Below are 22,581 nucleotides of genomic sequence, written 5' to 3'. Positions count from 1 at the left end.
AAGGAAGCCCTGAGAATGTGGGCTTTTGAAGGAGTAGTTCCTGGGCAGTCTGCCTCGGGGCATCTGTAGCTCTGGGCACTTGAATTTGACTCTTGTAGAACAGCTATCTAAAATGAAGGTAAGTATATTGGGGCCAGACCTGGACTGGATGCTGGTGTTGTCACCAGGCCTTGGTTGCCTGCCAAGGCCTTGTTGAGTTGAGGCCTTGGTAGAGTTGAAGGGATTTTTTTTCAACCTGTACAATAATATGCCCCTCATATTTGGGCAGCACTTCCCCTGTATCCGAGTATGGCTTTTATATTAGTAATTTGAATTGCTTAGTGGTCACTACCAGTTCATCTGCAAAGTTTTTATTTGCTGCTTCTCAGTTGGTTAGATGTTTGCCTTGATTTAAAATGTTAATTCATTTTATTTATTGTGTGGAGGAGCTAGGGGTGTGTGAGTGTGCATCTGTGGAGATCAGAGAACAACTTGGGTCTCTCCTTCACCCCTCTGGGTCCCAGGGACAGAATTCAGGTGCCGTCAGGTTTGGCAGCAGGCGTCCTTACCTGCAGAGCCAACTCAGAACTGCTGAGCCTTACCTGCTGAGTGTTTTTGAAGCTAAGAATACTTTAAAGGTTCTTCCCCAAACTGTTGCGATGCAGTTCTAAACCCTTCTGTTGAACACTATTGTCAGTTTAAAAGTAGTTTCTCTTCAGAAGGACTTTCTCTTCACTATGTTTCCTTGGGGAGTTCAGAAGTGAATACCACTGGATGACTCCTTCCATAGGGACGTGCCCAACCATGTCCGGCTTTGAGAAATTGCCAGCTTTTTGCTCCACTGGTCTCAATTTGTGGAGCAATGGGGAGTCTTAGCTCTCTATTAAGGGCCTTTTTTCTTTCCCTTTTGTTTCTTTGGACTTGGCTTTCTTCCTTCTGTTGTGAGCCACTCTACATAGGAATGGCTAGGTGTGAGGTAGAGCTCAATCGTATTTCCCAAAGTTGTGGGCTCTAATGCGGCCTCATTCACGTCCCCTGGGGCGTCTCTGTTTATCTGTGGCTTATAGCTTAGATGGATTCTGCCCCTACCTTATCTCCTCACTGTTGATGACTAGCAGAACCACAAAAAGCAACAATCAAGATCCAAAATGGCCGCTCTTGTTAACTAGAAAACTTACTGTAATAGTCACATCAGCGCTTGATGGTTTGTTTCCTTGTGCCTACAATCTGTAGAAGTAAATGGCTGCCTGCCAATGTGTCACTGAGGTGACTGATATTGGGCTGCTGTGAGTGTTGCTTTGGTCCTGAAAGTTTAATGGCGCAGTGTGCTGTTTGTTTCTGCTTAGCTTTAGCAGCAAGGCTCTTAAAAAATTGGGTGGGTGGAAGGAAAGCTAAGTGGGGAGATAAGGACCACTCTGTCAACATTAGAACAAACAACGGCAGTCCTTAAGCGTCTGCAAGATGCTCAGGTCACATGGCTGTTTGTGAGCGCTGTCTGTTCCTTAGCTTGCATATGGCAGAGGCATCACTTTCTAAGTTGGATTCACGTGACTTCTCTCTCAGACAGCATGTGCTTTGGCCTGGGCCTCTCATGCTCACACTAGAGCCCCAGCCGCACGTCTGAAGACTAGTCTTTATTATTTCTGTGTTATGCCTCCACAAACTTGTTAAAATGGCAGTGTGTCTAGTTTCTTACTTGTTTTAGAGGCAGAGACTCCCTTATAGCCCAGGCTGGCCTCAAACTTGAGATGGATCCCTTTGCTTATCTCCCTAAGTGAGAGCAACACAACATGTGATTTACGAATTCTCAATTCTTACAATTGGGTGATGAATTCAACTGTCAGGATAGGTAAAGAACTGACATTGATACAGGATGGCCCAAGCACAGGCGCTGTGTAGTAGTGAAGTTTCGGGGTACTGGGATGTTTTGTTGGTTTGGGGTTTTCTCTGTGGATCAGGATTGCCGTCAGCCCTTGAGAGTTGACTCTTGTCTCTGCTTCCCAAGTGCCAACAGTACAGTCAGGCACTGTCGTGTCTGGCCTGCTTTGGAATTTCTGAAAGCAGTTCTTTGTTCTTAGCCCTTTCATTTTTATATTCATTTAAGATAAGTACTTGAGGGAGAATCTTTGTCTTGGTGATAAGGAGGGATTGGTGTTTCCTTGTTCCTTCCCACGATAATAATCGGGTCTCCTACTCTAGTTTTCAAATTTACTTGTACACACAGCAGCCTTGGGGCTTGTAGCTCTGACTTTTCTAGTTTACAGAAGAGCTTCACCTTCGATTGTCTCATCAGAGGCCTGCAGGTTAGGGAAGCTGGACATTACAGAGTTTTGCTGCTGATCTTGGAATATTTTAAAGCTCTGTGAGGTATTCTAAAATGCTTTTATAAAGTCCTCTTTATCCAAGCTATTTGAGGGGAGTCTTAGCAAGCTCATAGACTTTTTTTTTTCAAAAAAGTTATTTTAAGTCATAATGCACACTTGCTTTGGCTAATAGACAAGTCATTGTTTGTAATTAGCATATCCAGTGAACAATGTGGAGTCCTAGCATTTTGACTGGGATGAGTTCTCAGATGTCTTTAGAAATGGGGAAACCAAAGATCAGAGAGAGCAAGAACCCCACAGGGAAAATGTCAGCGCTGGCAGGAGCACTCTTTTTTTCCCATCTGTTCCCAGTTGGCAGATGGCACTAAGGTTTTTTAACTGCTCATTAGCAGATGTGTGGTAGAGGCTGGCCTTCTTACACTAAGGTTCAGTTATTCAAAATACATTGTTTGTTTTTAATGATATTTGTTCTGTTGATTGTTCGATAATTTCTTCCATCTCTTTACTTTCAATTTAAAACAACTTAGCAAATTTAGTTTTAGCTCCCATTGTACTGATAGCATTAGGGCTTTTATTTGTAAGTTAAATTTGATTAAAATTAGTCAGATCCGTTTACATTAACTTAAGAGTCTCATAGCTAGAGACTGCTTCCTCCAGGGTGTCATTATGTGTAAACTAGATAATCTGGACTGTGGCTTGCTTATTTACTTTCCTTTAGGTTAAGTAGGTGGGGATTGAACCCAAGGCCTTCCATGTGCTAGGAAGATACTTTACCACTGCCTCCAGTCTGGTTGTAGTGTTTTAAATTATGGTTTCAAATGTAACATGAGTTATAAGGCCTTGTTTTCACATATTATTTAGAAAATTAAAAAATCAACAGGATTTATAAAAGTGTGTAACATATCAATCACGCCTTCTCCTGTACCCGTTGACTTTTTATTTTATATGTATGAGTGCTTTGAGTACACGGTATATGCACCACTTGCATGCATGGTGCTCACAGAGGTCAGAAAGGGCATCAGATCCCATGGAAACGGGGCTTCTCTGCACAAGTAGCACGTGCTCTCAACTGCTGAGCCATTTCCCGAGCCTCTCCACTATACCCTGTAAAAAGAAAAGAAAGGACAAAAGAAGTAACGTGGCCCAGGAATAGTGAGCTGCATCCACACTGAAGAGAGTTACTTACTTGCATTTGTGTGCCTCTTGACAGCACACAGTATCCACCTCTTGCACATTTACTGTGGAATTGAACAGCGGTCCTTCCAGATAGTGATAAGAGCAATGTGGGGCTTTTCTTTAGACAATTTTTCAGTAGGTGAAGAGTTTGCAATGATCTTGTAGTCCTTGAAATAAAATCTATAATTTCTTTGCCCAAGAACAGGTTGACAGTATTGTAATCAGAGTCTTGTTTACTGTTTGGGAGCAGCAGTAATAAAGTTTTCATAAAATTTGATCAAATTTTGAAAATACTTGTATTTAAAACAAGAAAGTTATCAGATCTAGTTAAGCTGTGTGGCTGCTCTGTGCTGCCCTGCATTCATTCTTCATTACAGAAATAGCTAGGGTAGTGATTGGCTGTACAACTTTCCTCTTTTGTGTGTGATGTGCATTATTAGACTATGATGCTTATTTTAAAAAATTCATTTACTTATATGTTTGTGTGTGTGTGTGTGTGTAGTTGCAGAAGTGGAGTTGCAGGTAGTTGAGAGCTAGCTGACATAAATACTGGGAACTAAACTCAGTTCCCTTTGAGCCATTTCTCCAGCCCTGTGTTGCTTTTAAATGTCATTTATTATTTTATGAATTTATACCTCATTTTCTAGTAATACTTACCGCTTTAAGTGAATAATATAGCCATTCAAGAAGAAAAGTCATCAGACTTTTTAGTCATATACATGGTGATTAATACAATTAGTCTAGTTTTAAAGTATCTGTTACCACAAACAAATACAAAGAGAAGAAAATGCTTTTTTAAAAAACTGTCTATGCAGTAGGGGGCACTAGATGAAGGCAAAAATGGACTCTTCCATTGAATTAGCTGTAGCCTGTGTCTGGTTCCTATGTAAGTGATGTGGTCATTGTTTCCCCTTAGTTTTCTTGATGGATGTAGTTCTTAGTTCCAAAAACTGTGTGAAGGAGACCATGAATGATAACTGACTTAATTCAGATGAAACTATCATGAACAGTCTAAGAATTGTACACCGTTTCTTTACACAGTTAACTTTTTTGCAGTTTTAGGAAAGAGAAGTATGAACAACAACTTCCGATTATTTGAAGTGATTTGAAAACTTTGTTGTCTTTTTGTGTAAAATGGATAATTTTAAATTTGGAACCCTGTTATACTGAACCAATAGTTAATGGTGGTGGTGTTGTTAAAGCTTGGACTTTGGGGCTTTGCTTTAACTCCTCTTCCTCACCATCCAGTGCAGTATCAGATGGAGATGATGCGCAGCCTTCGCCACGTGAACATCGACCACCTCCACGTGGGCTGGTACCAGTCCACGTATTATGGCTCCTTCGTTACCCGGGCGCTTCTGGATTCTCAGTTCAGCTACCAGCACGCCATTGAAGAATCTGTCGTTCTCATTTATGGTGAGTGGGAGGCTCCTTTATTATTCTTTTCCTCCTTAATATTATTACTACTATTTTTGCGTTCTGTCTTTCTACCTCTTGGAGCAGCCTGGCAGGCCTTCCTTCTCAAGTAAACATCAGCTCTCTCGGAGCAGCTCAGCAGCAGCTAAGTCTAGACAGGGTTTCCTTCTTTCTGTTTATTTTTCTTGCTATCAGAGCCCTGATGTGTACGTTTTGGAATGCTGGAGTAGCTGCTTCATTTTTTTTTCCCCCTCATCTCCCTCCCTCCTTGCAGGAGCTGGTGGAATGAGACCAGATGTCTAACAAACTCCCATTGCTGGAGTGTCTGGTTCTGTACACGACTGACCAATCATACTACAGCGTGCCAAGTTTTCCTTCTCTTTTTTTTCTCTCTCTTTTTTTTTCCTTTTTCTTCTTCTTTTTTTTTTTAAACCTCTGACAGCAGTGTACAAAACCTGGACTGTTTCTTAGCACAAAGTTTTTTTTTCTTTTCGGCCTATTTAATGGTGTTTCCTCAAGCTCTCCAGACCAGATGTTCTGTGCTGTATCAGAACCGTAGGCAATTTAACAGCTTTATAGCCTCCCCCTCCCCAAACACTCACAGTTTGCCATATCTGGCAGACTCGCATATAGTTTCCAGCTGAGAAGTAAATGTAACGTCCTGAGTATCTGTCAGAAAAAATACTAATGAATACGATCAATCTTACGAGCTGCCCCGAAATTGTTTCAGTGTGTTAGCAATTGGATTACAGAGAGAACAAGTTGTTAAAGTGCACTTACATTGGCTGGAAACATTGCATCATCAGACCTTGATGAATTCTCCACTTGCTGCAATCTATTTTGGTTTTCATTTTATCACCTATTGCTAAAAGTTTCACTGTGTTGAATTTCAGACAACATGAATGTTAACACAGGTTTTAGGCGAACATTGGCTCGCCAGAGCCGTTATCATGCAGCAAGTGCTAAGCTCCCTTCCTAGTGGAGTGTTTAAGCAGTCAGTTTTGACAAAACTTACTTCCCTAAAACTAAAACGACACTTTGCGATAGCACTTTGACTTAGTGGTTTGGTTTTTACAATCTGCTCTAATGAAGAACTGTGAACAGTGCTCACTGGGATGGATCCATTTTGTTCCCAGGGCTATTTGTTTTAAATTGATTGATTGAAGGGCTATAGAAGTATACACAGATTTTTCTATATTGAATATTTTTCTACTATTTACATAAGATCTATAGAACTGATCATACATTTGATTTTTAACAAGTTTACTGGTTCTATTTGCGGGATGGATTTGAAGGTATCCCAGCTAGATTTTAAATCTATTCTGGTTTTAATCAGCTTCAAACTATGTCTGATTATTTAGTTTGGTCTTCATATTTCAAAACTTGTATGATTAGTAGCAGTGTGCCCAAAATTAGTGCTATATGAGCACCAGTGGTGACAACATTCTCAGTAATAGCTTTCTCTTTTCCTTTTTTGAGATCCCATAAAAACTGCCCAAGGATCTCTCTCACTGAAGGCATACAGACTGACTCCTAAACTGATGGAAGTTTGTAAAGAGAAGGACTTTTCCCCGGAAGCGTAAGTGTTCCAGGCCCATGAGGCATATGGTAAATGACTTAGGTTTTTTTTTTTTTTTTTAAAGGATTTTCGTTTGCCACGTGTATTGAGTCCTTGGTTGGGATAAGTAATCCTGCGTGGGTGGTGGAAGTTTTCTGCATTGATTTCTCCCCCATGTTCAAACTATCCTGTATGGAAGGTCTCGTGTGCTGTTTTTACTCTGGTGAGCTCAGTTAGTGGGAATTAACTGGCCCATGTACGAAGCCTGTCGTGAGTGTAGAGTGAGGGGAGGTGTGAAGAGCAGTTAGCCATCACTAGACTGCAGGCTGTCGCCTGCTCCAGCATCTTGAGTCCTGTTGCATGATGCAGTGGAACAGATAGAAACAGTTCAGGGACTCAGAGGGAAGACAGTGGCTTGTTGGAAATTTAGGGTAATTGGTAATTAACTGTTCTGGGATCTGGCTTCATGGCATGGGGTTTTTTTTCTTTTTAATATTTAGAATTCTTATGTTATTGTGAAGTTTTTTTTACTTCATATGCAACTTCGTGTAGGACAGTTCACTAGTTTCCCATTGGCTTCTAAAAATGTGCAGAAAAATCCTTAGAAGAGAAGCTGAGTTAAGTGAAGAGCTGTAGCTGGGCTAGGAGAGGCTGTGTCCGGCTGTGTGTCTGCGTCTTCTCACCTTCCGCGGTGCAGAGAGCACTGCCCTCTCTAGCTGCTCTAAGTGTACAGTAAATCAAGTAACTCACAGTGACATTTCACTGTCACCGAAAATTTAAGAATTCCTGACTGTAAAGAATAAGCAGGCTTTTTGCCTGCCTGCCTGCCTGTCTGTCTGTCTGTCTGTCTGCCAAGGACCTTATTTTCTGGGCTAATAGCTCAGAATCATACCATTTTCAAAGTTACTCAAATCACTGGACTTGGGTTCGGCAATCACTCTCCACCCCCAAGCTGTTAAAAGAACCAGTGAAACCGAGCCTATGGAGGGCCCCTGTGACTAGATAAAATGTAGGAACTACTCAATTCAGCATTCAGTTCTGACCACTGGCCTCAAGTGTGTTTAACATGCTCCACAGATTGAAAAAGGCAAACATCACCTTTGAACACATGTTTGAAGAAGTGCCGATTGTAATTAAAAACTCACATTTGATCAATGTCCTGATGTGGGAGCTTGAGAAGAAGTCCGCTGTGGCTGATAAGCATGAATTGCTCAGTCTTGCTAGCAGGTAAGTGACCCTGCCCAATAAAAGCCCTCCACCCCTCTTTTTTTTTTATTTAAATAATGCAAACTCTTTTGCATACTTTCCTTGGGAAATACGGAAAAATTACTGAGAATCACTTTGAGGTTGCTAAAATAAATGTAACAGCATGTACTGTTCACCTGGCCCCGTAAAGATTCCTGTTGAAAACTCTCAGGGTAATCACTGTTGTCAGATCCCTCGGCTGCCTTCCTCACTGTATCATTTGGACCTTTATAGGATAAATACCACGGAGAGGTTGCTGAAATTTAGTTTGACGTTGCTTACTGTACTGGAACCCAAGAGGTTGGTTCAGGAGGTTGCTGTCTGACCCTTCCTTGTTCAGATGGTGACTTCCAAATAGTAAACTTTTAGTTATTAGAGTATTTGACCAGAGTTAGCATTTTTGATCCTGACACTTTTATTGTCTTACAAATAGCAGTGAGTATGCAATTTCCTTTAGTGTGACTCTTTTAGCTGACCAATTGGCAAGATCATAGTTTTATTTTGTTTTAATACTGATTGAAATGTCCCAGAGCAAATTGTTGCTTTTCTGGCGTTACTGTTGACCTGTCTCCCTAACTTCCTCAATTTCTTGCTCCTTTTTATGTTTTACGGTTACAGGAATTGAGCCCAGGACCTCATACATGCTGGGTATGGCCGAATGACGGCTTCAGTCCTGTCTTCCTTTCAGTAGAGGCGTCAGAGTTACAGACAACTTCTCTTGCATTCCTTTTCAGTTTTATTTGTGACTTTTCTTTCTGGTGGAAAGAGGCACCAGCAGATATGTACTATAAAGTGACCAAACAGAGTAGATAATCAGTTGACTGAAACAGTTTCCTCTCAACAGTGTGGGTCTCACTGTGTAGCTTAAGTACTCAGATCTGCCTCAGAGTTCTGGGTGCTGGGTTCACAGATGGATGCCTCCATTCCTAGCTAAGCTTTCTTTTCTTAAGCAATCAGTTTTGAGCAGAACTTCAATTATTTATCAGATTTGTAGTTACATTCAATATAAGCTAGTAAGGGCAACGAAAACTTTGTTAATTATTGAGAGGAGGAAAGGACTGGAGGGAGACCAGTGTTTCCCATGTTCTGCATGAGTAACAACACCATGATTCATGTAGCATCGAATCACAATAATGTATCACAAAGGCTAAGGCTAAGGCCTTGAAGGGCAACAAGATGGAAACCCAAGGATGACCAGAATGACAAATGATATAGCCAGATTTCACGGAGCCAAAGGGTGAACTGTATGGATGCAAAGGTACTTTCATAACAATCCTTGTATTTGTCTGCTTAAGAAGATCAATTCTTTCTTTTGTTTTTACAAAGGTACTTGGCACACCTGTATTTAAAGGATCAAGCTAAGGGCCCTCTTTAACGGTGTGGGAGGTTACAATTTGATGTGTTGGCACACAGTTGTGTAGTAATTTTAAATTTACTACACAAAACCTGCCTAGTATAATTCATGTCTTCCCTTCTACCCTGGCTTTCTGTATTGAACATACAGAACAGTATAGCGTTTGTGTAGCTCTCAGGTCACCAGTGAGCCTGTCTGTACAATCGGAATAGCCAAGAATACTATCCTGGCTTGCCCTATCACTAACATCCTCAAATACTATGTTATTGTGGTTTTATCCTCTGTATTGTTGGGACTCTGAAAGAGAGGCTCTCTGCTTTCCCTGTGAATTGCTTAAAGGGTAAATTAGTGTTTTGTGGGGAGGAGGTACGACCGGTGCCTGTTGTGTACCTGTGGACTCCTATGTGGAGCCAGGTGTCACTGCCATGAGGTAACAGAATGAGCCTTTTGTGCATCCTCTTTTCCTCTCCCACATTAACAGAGTAACACGATGATACCTGGAATATTGCCTGTTTTTAGTTTCTTCCTTAGATACTAGGTTTATTTTTTCTTTTATGACCCATATGTGGGTATCAGTTCTTTTATTTAGAATTAATTTGTTTTACACATGCTTCAGATGTACAGTTCCTTTTGTTCAGGGTCTTAATTTTTACATTTTACTAAAGGGGTGTTCTAGATCTGTCTTTATTCATTTTAACATTTGCAGGACATAGGCCTTGAGCTTTCCACGCAGGGAAAACAGTGCCAGTTCCTTCTTTTAGATAGTAAACCTGAGGTGAGTATCCTAGAGTCAGGATACTAAGCATGAACTGATCCTGTGGCAAGAGCTGACTTCACCGTCTTGGTTCACATCTGTTTAAGTTATCCATTTTCAGTTCTTTGTTTCTTGGCAATAAAAGGCAGGGCTGGATTATAGAAACTCCTCACAGGAACTCCTGTTTCCCTGCACTGGCTAAACCAATTCTGAAAAGATTTTCCAGAAAATTGTTTCTTGTGAGATTGTTAATTCCTGATGCCCAGACACTGTGTGTCTTTTTGAGTGTTTCTAACTGACTGTATTTCTAAAGGCCATTATTGTGATATACATGTCACACTGTCTTTGAAGTCCAAATACCATGATTATGGTAGTCTTCTTTTGTGTGTGCGTGTACACGCGCATGCATGTGCACCTGCGCGTCAGTCAGATCTCCCTGGAACTTGAGATACAGGTCCTCGTGAGCCAGCCTAGATGGGCTAATGCTCCAGTTCCAGAAAGGCCCATTTTAACTTTGTTGTTAAAATGAGTGTAGCAGTCTCCAGGATTGATAGCACGTTTGCATTCAGCAGTGGCTCTCCGGCTCTCTGTGGCACCTCTCAGCTCTGGGAGTGATGAACTTTTCTTTGCCTGTGCCCTGCAGGTAGGAGTGTGTCTTATAACAATCGGTCATGTGAATAGTATTTCATATACTTGACATAGCTCTGTTCTTTCACTGTTACACTATTTGTCCCTCAGGCCGTTGTACCCTGCCCCAACCTTCATGACCTCATGAGCTGAAGGACACTGAATGTCTGTCTTCACATAGATTTTTCATTTCCTGTCTTTCCTAGTATGCCATCACTGCCAGGCTTTCTCTGTGGCAGAAAGAACAACCTTGACTTTAACTTTTTATTGTGCTTACACTTCTTTTTCCCCCATTAATTTATTTATTCACTTTATACCCTGTTGAAGCCCCCTGCTATCCCACCCTTACAAGTCCCTCTCCCCGTTATATCCTCCCCTTCTCCTCAGCCCATCTTGAGTACCACCCTGCCCTGAGATCCCAAGTCCTAGCAGGACGAGGTCCATCCTTTCCAGCTGAGGCCCAACCAGGCAGTCCAGCTCGGGGATGGGAGCCAGTAGCAAGCAGCAGAGTCAGAGACAACCTGCTTTACTTGCTAGGGACGCCTAAGTTTCTTGACAGGATTTTCTGTCCCTCTGTCTGTCTCCTCACTTCCCACTACCCATGCACTACACTGTTGCATTCATTGCATGTTGTTGGAGTTTTAAAGACTTGTCACTGTGTCCCCGGATGTACTCTGCATTGAACACTGTTGCAGCACTTCCTTCCGGTTCCATTAATGTAAGGGTTACTAGTGAACTCTCTTGATGATCTGTCCACTGTCCGTGTTCTTCTTGATCCGTCTGCCCCGCGTACATGGAGGGGTGAGTTCATCTTACGCCATGAACTTCTACGTCATTATCGTCCCTGACTTTAAGTCTTTACTGGTCCCATTGTCTTTAGACAGAGCCTGAAATTGCAAAGTTCTGAGGCATGACTGCTGCTCACCTCAGGGCTGTCATAGTGCTTTGTAGAATGACTCCTGCCTGTGTGCAGTGCCATAATGCTCACGTCCTGGTTTAGAGTGTATTCTGTTCTGCTGAGCTAATCACTACTCTTTCTGTACATCTTTGTCACACTGGGGTCCAGCTCACTGCTTTTGCCCAGTACCTATAGGATGTATATGCCTTTCCGCTTTCTGCCTGCCACTGTCTCCTTTTCAGAAGCCCAAACTGTGGTTGTCAGACAGTCTGGGAGGGTCTCATTCTATCCGATCAAACCATCTTTTGTAAGCATCTGTTGGACATCTGCTACAGCACTTCACATGCTTACGAGCCTATCTCCGTACTCTGTTCTCTGTGCAGTGTGCTAAGTGCAGTGGTGTCTTACACTGCGATCCTTATTGTTTAAGGGAACGGCAGGCAGTGAGAGGATGGCGTCAGTATGAGGGGAAAGACAAGCGTGAGCTGCAGTACTGTTCAATGAATTGTGAAGTGATTTGAGAAGCAGCATGACTGATCCCTGGTCCTGGGCGTCCGATTAGCTACTAGGAAGAACTCTTTCCTTTCTCATCCTACACCATATGCCCAAACACTTGAGTCTGGATGAATTAAAATCAAACTATTAAGACATTAGAAAACAGCAACAATCCCAATTCTCAAAGAAATATTTTTCAAGTTAAAAAGTAGTTCAACACTTCCAATGGAATACTATAAATATAAATTGAGTATTGCTATTAAAGGAGTACTTGAAGCCAGGTGGTTCCACATGTCTAAAATGCCAACAGTATAGCTAGAGGCAGGATGATGGGAGACGGGGGCTGGTTCAAGCTAGCTTCAGTGTTAACAAGGCCAGCTTGGGCTCCATGAATCCCTGTGGGGAAAATGCAAAAGGGAGCGGGGAGGACTGGAGAAGACAGATTAGGTAGCTATGGTTGTTGAGTCAGGGTTATCTGAACTGCTTGACAGGATTGAAAGGTAGCTTTATTCACACACACACACACACACACACACACACACACACACACACACACACACACACCCCTACACCTCATTCTATTATAACACCATTTGCAGACACACAATTCTCATCATAACACCATTTAAGAAAAAAGACCCTAATTTTCTGATTCCCAATAGAATCTATAATTTAGTTATGTTTACTTTGATCTGGTTCCAAGCTTCCCAGCCTGTTTCTTCCTTAACTGGTTGGCTGTTCAAACCAGGACACGGAGCCACCAGCATCCCACTCCTCTATAATGCCCCATATGTGGAACTGCAGCAGCAAAGTTCTGCTCACATTGCTGTATGCTCAGTGCTGATGTGCCTGGTCAGGCTAATGGCCTTTCTCTGAAATGGTGTGTGTGTGTGTGTGTGTGTGTGTGTGTGTGTGTGTGTGTGTGTGTGTGTGTGTGCGCGCGCGCACGTACATGTTCACTGGCTTTGTTTTGTATTTGTTTTTTTGAGACTGTCTTTCTCTGTGTAGCCATGGCTGTCCTGGAACTCGCTCTGTAGACCAGGCTGACCTCAAACTCAAGAAATGCCGTCTGTCTCTGCCTCCCAAGTGCTGAGGGTAAAGGTGTGCATTGCCACACCCCGCTCCCATTCAGTGTTTTACAAGAGACATAGTTGCATGATGGTGCCCTTTTTAAAGGAAGCAGGTTAGTCTTTAATTGTCCAGGGCACTTTCACATTGGTGCTGAGAAGATTCATTCCCACAGACCTCATGGCAGGCAGGGTTGGAGGGGAGCTTTGATGCCACTGGGACTTTTGGGTGATTTTTATTTTTACATCAAATAGATTTGAAAATGCCTATTTCTTGCCTGTCTCGGGCCTTCATCACTTGTACTTATCTTTTCTCCAGAATGTTTGCTAGCATTGCTGACTTCTAATGCTCTGTTTTCAGCCTGTCATCTCCTCAGAGAGCTCTGACATGCTATCTAAAGCATGTCCTCAGCTCTCCACAGTTAAAGGTCCAGTGAAGAGAGAGATGTGTGTGTCTCATTCAGTGCTGTCTCTCTGTTGCCAGTAGCTGAGACTGGCAAGTCATAAACTGTAGCAAATATCTGTGTGCCTGAAGTTAGTGATGGGGAGTACTGGTTGTCAGCCGGCAGCTGTTGGCTTATATGTGTCTATCAGTTGTCCAGGCTTCCTTGAGGCCGCAGATTGCAGGCAGCAGTGGTGTAGATGGGGTCATTCTGTCAATCCTTACCACCCCTTTATATAAAGAAGATGTTGGTGCCTGAACTGAAAGGAGTATAAAAGACCACCTACTGGAAATCTAGGAATGACAAGAGACAAAGAGATCATTTGCTCTGCAGAGCAAATGCTACCGTTGTGTTTAGAGTCTGCTGGATAAGAAGTGCAGTTTGAGGAACTTTAATTGTTTACACGTTCTTTCTGGGGACTGCTAATTTAAAGTCCCTGGGGTAGGAGGGAAAGGTTTTAAGAAAAAAAGGTTCAGGAATATAGAATTTAAATTAAACTTAGTTTTTTAAAAAATGCCCATTATAAACTCTCAGTAGACACACTGAACAGTTCTTGGCCCTCACCCCTGTGCTTTGAGAAAAAATGGAACTAGTGCAGCAGGCACTCCTGGGTTACGCTTGAGGCTGACTAGGAAGCTTATTAACAAGCTGTCCCTACTGGCTACCCTTGCTCCTACATATGTGTGGGCTCACCCTGCTAACAGAAGGCAAGTCCAGCTAACATCTCGAACTGCTGAGAGCGCCTGCCATGCAGTAAGCAGAAAAATGACATGGTGATGTACTTCCTTTTCAGCAATCACTTGGGGAAGAATCTGCAGTTGCTGATGGACCGGGTGGATGAAATGAGTCAGGACATAATCAAATACAACACATACATGAGGAACAGCAGTAAGCAGCAACAGCAGAAACACCAGGTTAGTGCTTAGGTACAGCATCTCAGAGTCCCCTTCAGAGCTGTTGGGAAACCATTGACCTCATAACTACCATGTTTTAAAAGAATATTCTTTGTGTAGTATCAATTTACACCTTGTACTTAAAAATACCTGACTTAGAGAGCACTGATCTATTAAGCTCAGAGTATAATGTCAAGGTTATGCAAATAGGTGATACATTATTGAGAAAATCGGAGGCAGAAGAGATCCAGAGTGTCACAGCTCATTTCTTCACTAACTGTAATTGGTTTGCCAGTGGCTCGTTGTGGCATACTTAGCAATCTTCAGTTCATTTAAAAACTGAGCAATTGTGATTAAGAGCAAGCAGTTTTGATAGGAAATAATAGACCAACTGCTGTGAAATAGCGAGTGTAGTGCATATAAAACCCTAAGATTACCTGAAGATTTTCATATGCACATGCATAGTCTTTTTTGTGCCTTTAACCCCTTTATTCATGTTACCTGATGGTCTCGTGGCTTTCACCGTGTCTTGGTGGAATTCTGTTCTTATTACTCAAATGTTCTAGCCTTTGATTCAGAATTGAGCATGTTTTATCTATGAAAATGGTGTTTACATTTGACCACTATGTTAAAAGCCTCTATAAACGAGATGTTAAATACTGTGCTTAAGGACAGCTAGGCAGTTATGAGAGTATTGTATTTAAAAATCTTAGCATCAGTTCACGAATGTAGTGAATTTAAAATGCATACTTTTGCCACTTTTGAAAGGAGAAGATGTATGTATGTATGTATGTATGTATGTATGTATGTATGGTCTCAGACAAAATGTGGAGCAGAGGGTGGGACCCCAGCTTGGTTTCGTTCTCTTGCTTGATTTTGTAGAGAAAGGACTCACATGGGATATCAAATTCATTAAGAGCTTATGCATACTTTTCAACTTCAGTGTATTGAGATCTTACATTGATGTTTGTGCTTAATGACACTGCTCAGAATCCCTTTTAGGTTTGTGTCAATGTCCCTCGTCCTATAGGATGAAATCTTTGTAAAGCAAGTTAGGCTTCTTTAGAAGAGTCAATACCACTGATTTTCACAGGGGTCCAAGGACTCTAAACATGTATCAGTCCATGGTGATTTCTCGTTACCCAACCTGATAATCTGCTGTTGTGACAAGCCATCTCCAAGCACTCTCATTTCGTTGTAATTGGCATGTGGTTTTATTGTTAATCAGTGTCTGATTATAGCCATCCTCCCTAATCAGACAGAGGCATCGAGAAATGTGTATGCTTTGGAAGTCTTGTGTGAGCTAGTATGTGCTAAGGCACAGGGGAGCACCAAGCACAATGGTGTGACAAGAAAGGCAGTGTTAGTAACATCAGCAGAGCTGCCATATTGGTGTTCTCTTTGTTGACAGTATTTTGGGTCAGTAGAATAATTTTTTTACTTAGTTGTTAATATTGGGATGAATAGCCTTCCCCTTTGTCCAAAGTGTTAGCATGTCACTGGCATGTTCCTCTAAGGTCCTTTGGTGTCAAGCCTGTCTTCTGAAGGTTGTAGTAGACTCTTGGAGAGTACAGTAACACCGGGCTCTTTATTGACTGCCGTGTGTGTGTGTGTGTGTGTGTGTGTGTGTGTGTGTGTGTGTGTGTGAGAGAGAGAGAGAGAGAGAGAGAGAGAGAGAGACACTGAAAGACACTGAGAGACACTCCCATACATGCTCATTTCTCCATTGAGAAAAATGAGTGCTTGTCTCTTTGACTGTAGTATCAGCAGCGTCGCCAGCAGGAGAATATGCAGCGGCAGAGTCGAGGCGAGCCCCCGCTCCCTGAGGAGGACCTCTCCAAACTCTTCAAGCCCCACCAAGCCCCTGCCAGGATGGACTCGCTGCTCATTGCAGGTATTACTTGCCGTGGGGACACATGTGGCTCTCGTCTTCTTCAGGGAGCAGTAGACAGTGAAAACTTCCCCAACAGCATCATGGGTCCTAAACACTAGTGTTTTATAAATGGTAAGGGTTTGATCTGTGTCTCACCTCCAACCCTTTGTGCCTTGGATTCTTCAGGGCTTCACTTGGTATGTGCGTATCTAAACATGTCTGGGCTGGCACTATGCTTTCTAAAATAGGTTTTGTGTGAGACATCTTTCGTAGAAACCTAGAATTAAAGCCCTTTCATCTCTTCTCCTGGGTTTCTAATGTGAGGAAAATACTGTTCTATTTTGACTATGGCAATATAGAAAAGAACCTTTGTGGATACTGGGTCTTAGCATCTCTTTTTAGTGGCTAGCATTGTTCTGGGCTTTTTTGTTTGTTTTGTTATGTTTTGTTTTTTTGTTTGTTTTTGAGGTAGGGTCTCACTGTGTAGCCTGGCTGGCCTCCAAAGAGCTGCTATCAAGGGTGTGTACCGCCACTGCCCAGCATAGTGTTTTTTTGTGAGACACACACACACACACACACACACACACACACACACACACACACACGTACATACATAGTACGTATGTATGTATGGGCTGTATTTTTGTAGTAATTTTGTTGAACAGGATTTTAGCGTGAAACATTAAAAGCTTGTCTTCCACTGAATTCATTGAGAGGGTGAATAGACGTTTGACTTGATGGTAACACTGTGAGCACTATGGTGAAGGCGTCTATGAGGAGTGGGATCCTCATGCTTTCTCTTAATTTGTGCTCTTCCTCACGGATCTATAACCTGTACTGCACCTTGGCTCCAGGCCAATGTATAATGATGACCTATAGTGGATAACCTGCAATCTCAGCAGAACGAGCTCTCCTGGGATATGGCTGCCCAGCTCCTTCATGAACAAGACTTTTGAGTTCCTGTATTCTAACTTCTTGTGGCATCCAGACTTATTTTTATGTATTCTCATTGAAAGTCCAGTCACCTCTGAGCAGTACATGTAGGTTGCAGTGGTACGGTCTGATGTCACACTGCATTCAGAGCAGCTTTCCAGCAAGCTGTGGAATGAAGATGAGATGGGACTGTCAGCAAGTCTTGGGACAGAGTCTGTCTGAATCCCAGGGACACCAGCCAGGACAATTCACGCCTGCTGGTCCTGTGCAGTGCAGTGTTTAAGCTATGATTGTGGATGGATGGTCTGCATTACAGTGCCACTCTCTCAGACGTAGAAACAATTTCACCATCTTTTCTCACTGTTTTCTTTGTCAGATTAGAGCTGTACTGTTTGTGAAGGGGTGGTTGTGTGTGGATCACCATACACTTGTGGAGGTCTAGGACAACTCAAGTCTGTATAGCTGCCTTCCACAAGTACACCCTGGGAATAGAGCCGCCCCTGAGCCTTGGCCTGCAGGCACTGTTCTACAAGGAGCCAGTCCCATCCGACCCTTTACTGTTTTTAGTTTGCTCTTTTTTTTTTTTTCCGGAGCTGGGGACCGAACCCAGGGCCTTATGCTTACTAGGCAAGCGCTCTACCACTGAGCTAAATTCCCAACCCCTAGTTGGCTCTTTTTAAATTTAGAACGTCATGCTGTCCATTTTTACTGTGCTTTGGGTGGAATTGGGCACTTTCCTCCCTAGGTTTTTGTCTTGTAGTCTTCTTTGTTTTTTTTTTTAGTGAAGGTTTTGCAATTTTTAAATTAGAGGCACAGCCCCTTTCTTAAGGTCAAGTTCAGGTAGTGTATAGTCTGTTTGAGCCATGTGCAGCTGTGCCAGCTTTCTGACACTCAAGGCTCCCTTGAAGAACTTCAGGAGGGCTGGGCTCTTGCTCAGTTGGGACCCGAGAGAAGGACCCTTAGCACTCCCAAAGATTGTACTCTAAACTAAGGTGGCCATTCACATACGGGCCCCGTGAACCCTGGCTAGCTACAGGTTGTGGTTTTATTTTGTTTGTCCTCCTGCCTGCTAAGGAGAGTCTATACTGTCCTCTAAGTTGTCTTAGCTTGGTGTGGGTCTGATCTGCTGTAGGGGGACAGCTATGAGGCAGGAGTTTGTGACTGAAGATTACTAGGTAGGTGGCAGGTCCCTAAGACTAGAAGATAGATTCTTTGCAAAAGACATTCTTTATCTCTTGTGGGGAAAAAAAAATATCACTGGGTTGTTTTTCCTTTGGTTAATTCTTGGTTTAAAACCATATACAAGTGATTTTAGTTCTGAAATTCTAGGCCATTTTTCAGTTTGTTGAACATTAATTATGATTTCTCTACTCAAATGTGCAGGCCAGATTAACACTTACTGCCAGAACATCAAGGAGTTCACTGCCCAAAACTTAGGCAAACTCTTCATGGCTCAGGCTCTTCAAGAATACAGTAACTAAGAAAAGGAAGCTTCCTGCAAAGAAGACAGACTGTTGAGACTCCACCAGAGTGACTCTTGGAAAATGTGTTTCTGTACTGCAAAGTGGAGAGGCGCACTGTGCTCTTAGTGCTGTAATGGCTTTATAACCAATAATAAAAAGTTACTTGGTTGTTCAGTTGCCTTTGTGTGTGTTTATTTTGTTTCATTTTCTTTATTTCCAAAAAGATTGAAGAAGTCTTGACCAGATCGGCACTCTCTCGCACTCAGTACACTCCTGTGGCAGTCTCTGTTGTCCTCTCCCTTCCCCGCCCTTTCTGGGCTGCTGGCCTCTTTCAAGCTCTGCTCTGGAGGCCTGTGGGTGTTTTCTGTACTTCCCAGGCTTGGAGTAATTTGCCTTCATTTGACTCTTCCCTTTCTTCAGGTGATAGATACCTGTTTCCATATTCATAGACCACTGAGCATATGAATTTTAAGGGTCATTTTTATCAGGTATTTTATATGAAAATAAAATTCATGTTTTTATATTTGTTTAGGAATTCCTATTTATCTTCCTATATCACAAAGTATTGTCATACCACTAACCGTTGTACATGCAAGAAGAAAACTTAGGAGAATATAGTACATTGGAAAAATATATTTGAATAATTTTATACACCAAGCACAGTGGCACCACCTGTAGTGTGTAGGGGTTTTTTGGTTTGTTTGTTTGTTTGGTTGTTTTGGTTGTTGTTTTAAAAACCCACCCTGAATCCTGCTATTCACTGGCATCCAGTTTCATTCACCCCACTATGGCTAGCTCTGGGGCCTGTCTTGCCCTGGTTCCTGCCCCTGACCAAAGCAGTTTTTCCTGCAGTGCCTGGAGCTACCACTAGCATTTCCCAGGCCAATCACACCTGGTGGCCTGCAGAGTGCCAGCTACCGCTCACTCAGCTCTCCTTAGCCCCATGAAATGAAAACACTAGATACTTATGTTATACCAGCCAGAGTTATAATGGTAAATCTCCAACCCCAAATGCCCATGCAAAGAACACGCAACTCAATAATATAATTACAAGCTGAACACTTGGGCAAATATACCACTACACTATATTGCCCATCTTTGAAGTCCCTAGCTACTTGTGGCTCCTCCAGGCCACGTGGGTCTACTCCATCTTCAACCTCTTCTTCATCCATCTTCTCTCTCCATCATCCTCTCTCTCTTCTTCCACCCTCCCCCCCCTCAAATTTCCAGCTCCACCGTCCCCTTCCACTGCTCAATCACAAGCTCTAGCCTTTATTTGACTTAAGATTTTACCTGACATCGCTTGAGTACATGATCTACTCCTCGTCAGGGCACCACTATGGTTACCTCCATGCTTGGTGTATAAAATTATTCAAATATACAGAAAATATAAACAGTGATCTATAACAGGCACCTACTTTATAAACTATCTTAGTATTCAGGAGGCCAAGGCAGGAGGCTCATGAGTATAAGGGCTACATATCTGAAAGATTATTGAAGATCTCAACGTTTGTTTAGCACCACAATTAGCTAAGGAAGAGATTGGTCATCTGGGAGACTGTTAATATTCTAGACAATCTCTCCAGGATGTGAGGTGGTTATTTGAGTTGTACCTTTAAAAGCTGAGGACCTTGGGTCTAGAGACCGAGTCTCTAATTTTGTATGTCCTTATTTACCTAGGATAAATTCCTTTAATGGGGCTGCTAGCCAAGAAGCTGATAAGTTTATAACCTTTTAGTTATATATTCAGATTGCCTTCCAGAAGGGTTTTGTTGAAGATACAGCTTACAGGTGGGGAACTTGCCTAGCAAGTGGGAGGCCCTGGGCCCAGTGCTCAGTGCTGGGGGAGAAAAAGAAAAAGGAAATGTTCTGCAGATTGTCCTCCCTGCCTCTGCTGATCCCTTATTTGGGACGTTTGAGTAAACAAGACAAGGGAGCGCTCTTGGTTTATCTTTCTGCATCCTATTTGCCTGGACTTGGGGTTTTATTACCATTAGACAACCACTCCTAAAGAATCAGAGGAAAGTGGTGGACAGCCAGCTCAAATGTCCCCGTACTAACTGTTCTCATGATATGAGATGAAGTTACTAGATCCTGTGTTTTGTAGAGGTTCTTACACCCAGTGTTCATTAGGTTTCACTAACTCAGTGAAGCATGAATGCATGCTTAACAGATTTCAGTAGTTTCTTATTGAGGAATTGTGGGTAGAACTTCAGGAAAAGAAGGAAATGAAAATTAGGTTGTCACAGCATGTCATGTTGAGGAATTAGGTTCAGACTGAGACTCAATTTCAGCACGATAGTAAAAGGTTTCCAGAGACCAACGAACACCATTTGTTAATATTATTTTTTTTTTTATTTGTGGCTTCTTTAAACACCAAAAAGCTTAGGAACTTAGTACAAGGTCTAGCATTCATTTAGCTACAGAATGGCAGGAAAATCTATTGTGATCTGATGGAAAATTGAATGTTAAGCACTAAGGAATTAAATATACATTAGCCCCATAATCATTGGTAATGCTTGAATACCAGAGAGAACTACATATTTTAGCAACTTAAAATACATTTTTTTTTGTAAAAATACATAGGAGCTGGAGAGGTGTTCTTTGTGCAAGAGTGGATATGGTGCATGTATGATCGGTAACACCAGTTCTGTGGGGTGTGGAGGCAGGAGCATGACCAGGTTCATTGCCAGCCTAATTTCTGTTCAATGTGAGACACGGAGTAAGGCAGAGCGTAAAAGATTCAGAACACTTCAACTAGTCTGTGCACGCGTACAAAGGCACTGGCCTCACATAAGATCTATACATGCACAAATTACATGTATTTGTAATCATAAAGTGGCATGAGTTTTGAATGCAATATAATGCCACAGCAAGCCAGCCATGCTATCTATAACTTCTGGTATCTGATATGCTATCTGATAACCTAAGAACAGTTGGAATCCATCTACTTGGCAACTTGGAAATGTAACATGTTTCAGTTTTGTTTCAGCAACACTTATCAAGTTTCATAACATCTCAAAACACTCCAGTCCAGCATTTAATGATCACCCCCACCCATGCTTTGCCATCTCCTTCCCCATACTTGGCTTCAGGAGTGCAATTGTTTCATCTATAAATACTGGAGCACGCACCATTTGGTTGGTATATGGTTTATGTGGTTTAGTTGAAACTTACGCTCTGGCATTCTATTAATGTTACAAATGACAGCGTTTCTCCTGTTTAGGGTCACTTAGTATTCATCGTGCGTGTTTTTCATAGCGTGTTTTGCATAGCATGTCTATCCAGTCTTCCATTGGTGGCCACTTAGACTGAATCCATAAACTAGCTATTGTGAACAAGGGTGCTGAGGCTCGCTAATTTCAAATCTTTTGGGCTAGCATTCAGAACTTAATTATAAAAATCCCTTATTTTAGCATTAATGTAAATGTATCAAAGGTTCTGCTTTTGAAGAATTTCATTTGTTGGAAATTGACTGTGATTATAATAGATTTTAGTATGATTTCTCATGTACAGTATTGAGATACTTTGTTTTTCTGTATTCTAAAATGTTCCTACATGGTCCATATTGTGATTTTTGGGATCTTAGAGAATCTGTGTCCGCTTCATGTGCTGGCATTGGACTCTGCATACTGATAATCAACTGTTGCACATTTTGTATTTTAGTTGTGAACCCTTTTTTGATAGCAAACGATTCTCAACCCATTTAATGCAGTAAACCATTGCCCGTTTCGCTTTCCTGTCTCTTCTCACTGAACATGTTTACCCTGCTGAAAGGCCTAACTTATTTTGACCTTCTTATTTGCTTCTCATGTTACAAATATTTGTCAAGTATCTATTGTGTGTCAAGTACTTACTGTATTAGAAAGAAAAAGATTACGCAGATCTGTCCCTGAGTTTGATCCAGGAGCTCAACTCTGAGAAGAGAAGGGTGGCCTTGGTTCCCTGGAGAGTGCTTCAGGCCATCTCCTCACTGGCGATGTACAAAAGTGATGATAGGCTCAGACATGGAACAGGGCAGATGCATATCTGAGACTCACTTCCACTGTAGGAAACGTAAGGAGGGGCTGCAGTGTTGGCAGC

At 42.1% G+C, this 22,581-nt stretch overlaps 1 protein-coding gene across 1 annotated transcript in view; it reads left to right on the top strand.

Annotated features, from left to right (window-relative positions):
- Positions 1-18,677, top strand: part of Eif3h (eukaryotic translation initiation factor 3, subunit H) — an 83,249-nt gene extending 64,572 nt beyond the window's left edge. Inside the window, 6 exon segments of the mRNA NM_198751.4 lie at positions 4,728-4,895; positions 6,375-6,474; positions 7,531-7,680; positions 14,130-14,250; positions 15,991-16,123; positions 18,419-18,677. Coding sequence (NP_942046.1) covers positions 4,728-4,895; positions 6,375-6,474; positions 7,531-7,680; positions 14,130-14,250; positions 15,991-16,123; positions 18,419-18,516 — 770 coding nt within the window. The 3' untranslated portion in view covers positions 18,517-18,677.
- Positions 18,678-22,581: the final 3,904 nt, after the last annotated feature.

The sequence above is a fragment of the Rattus norvegicus genome, chromosome 7 (genome assembly GCF_021556685.1).
Source record: "Rattus norvegicus strain SHRSP/BbbUtx chromosome 7, alternate assembly SHRSP_T2T, whole genome shotgun sequence".
Lineage (NCBI taxonomy): Eukaryota > Metazoa > Chordata > Mammalia > Rodentia > Muridae > Rattus > Rattus norvegicus.
Note: the sequence above shows the minus strand (reverse complement) of the source record. Positions and strands in the feature narration are given on the sequence as shown.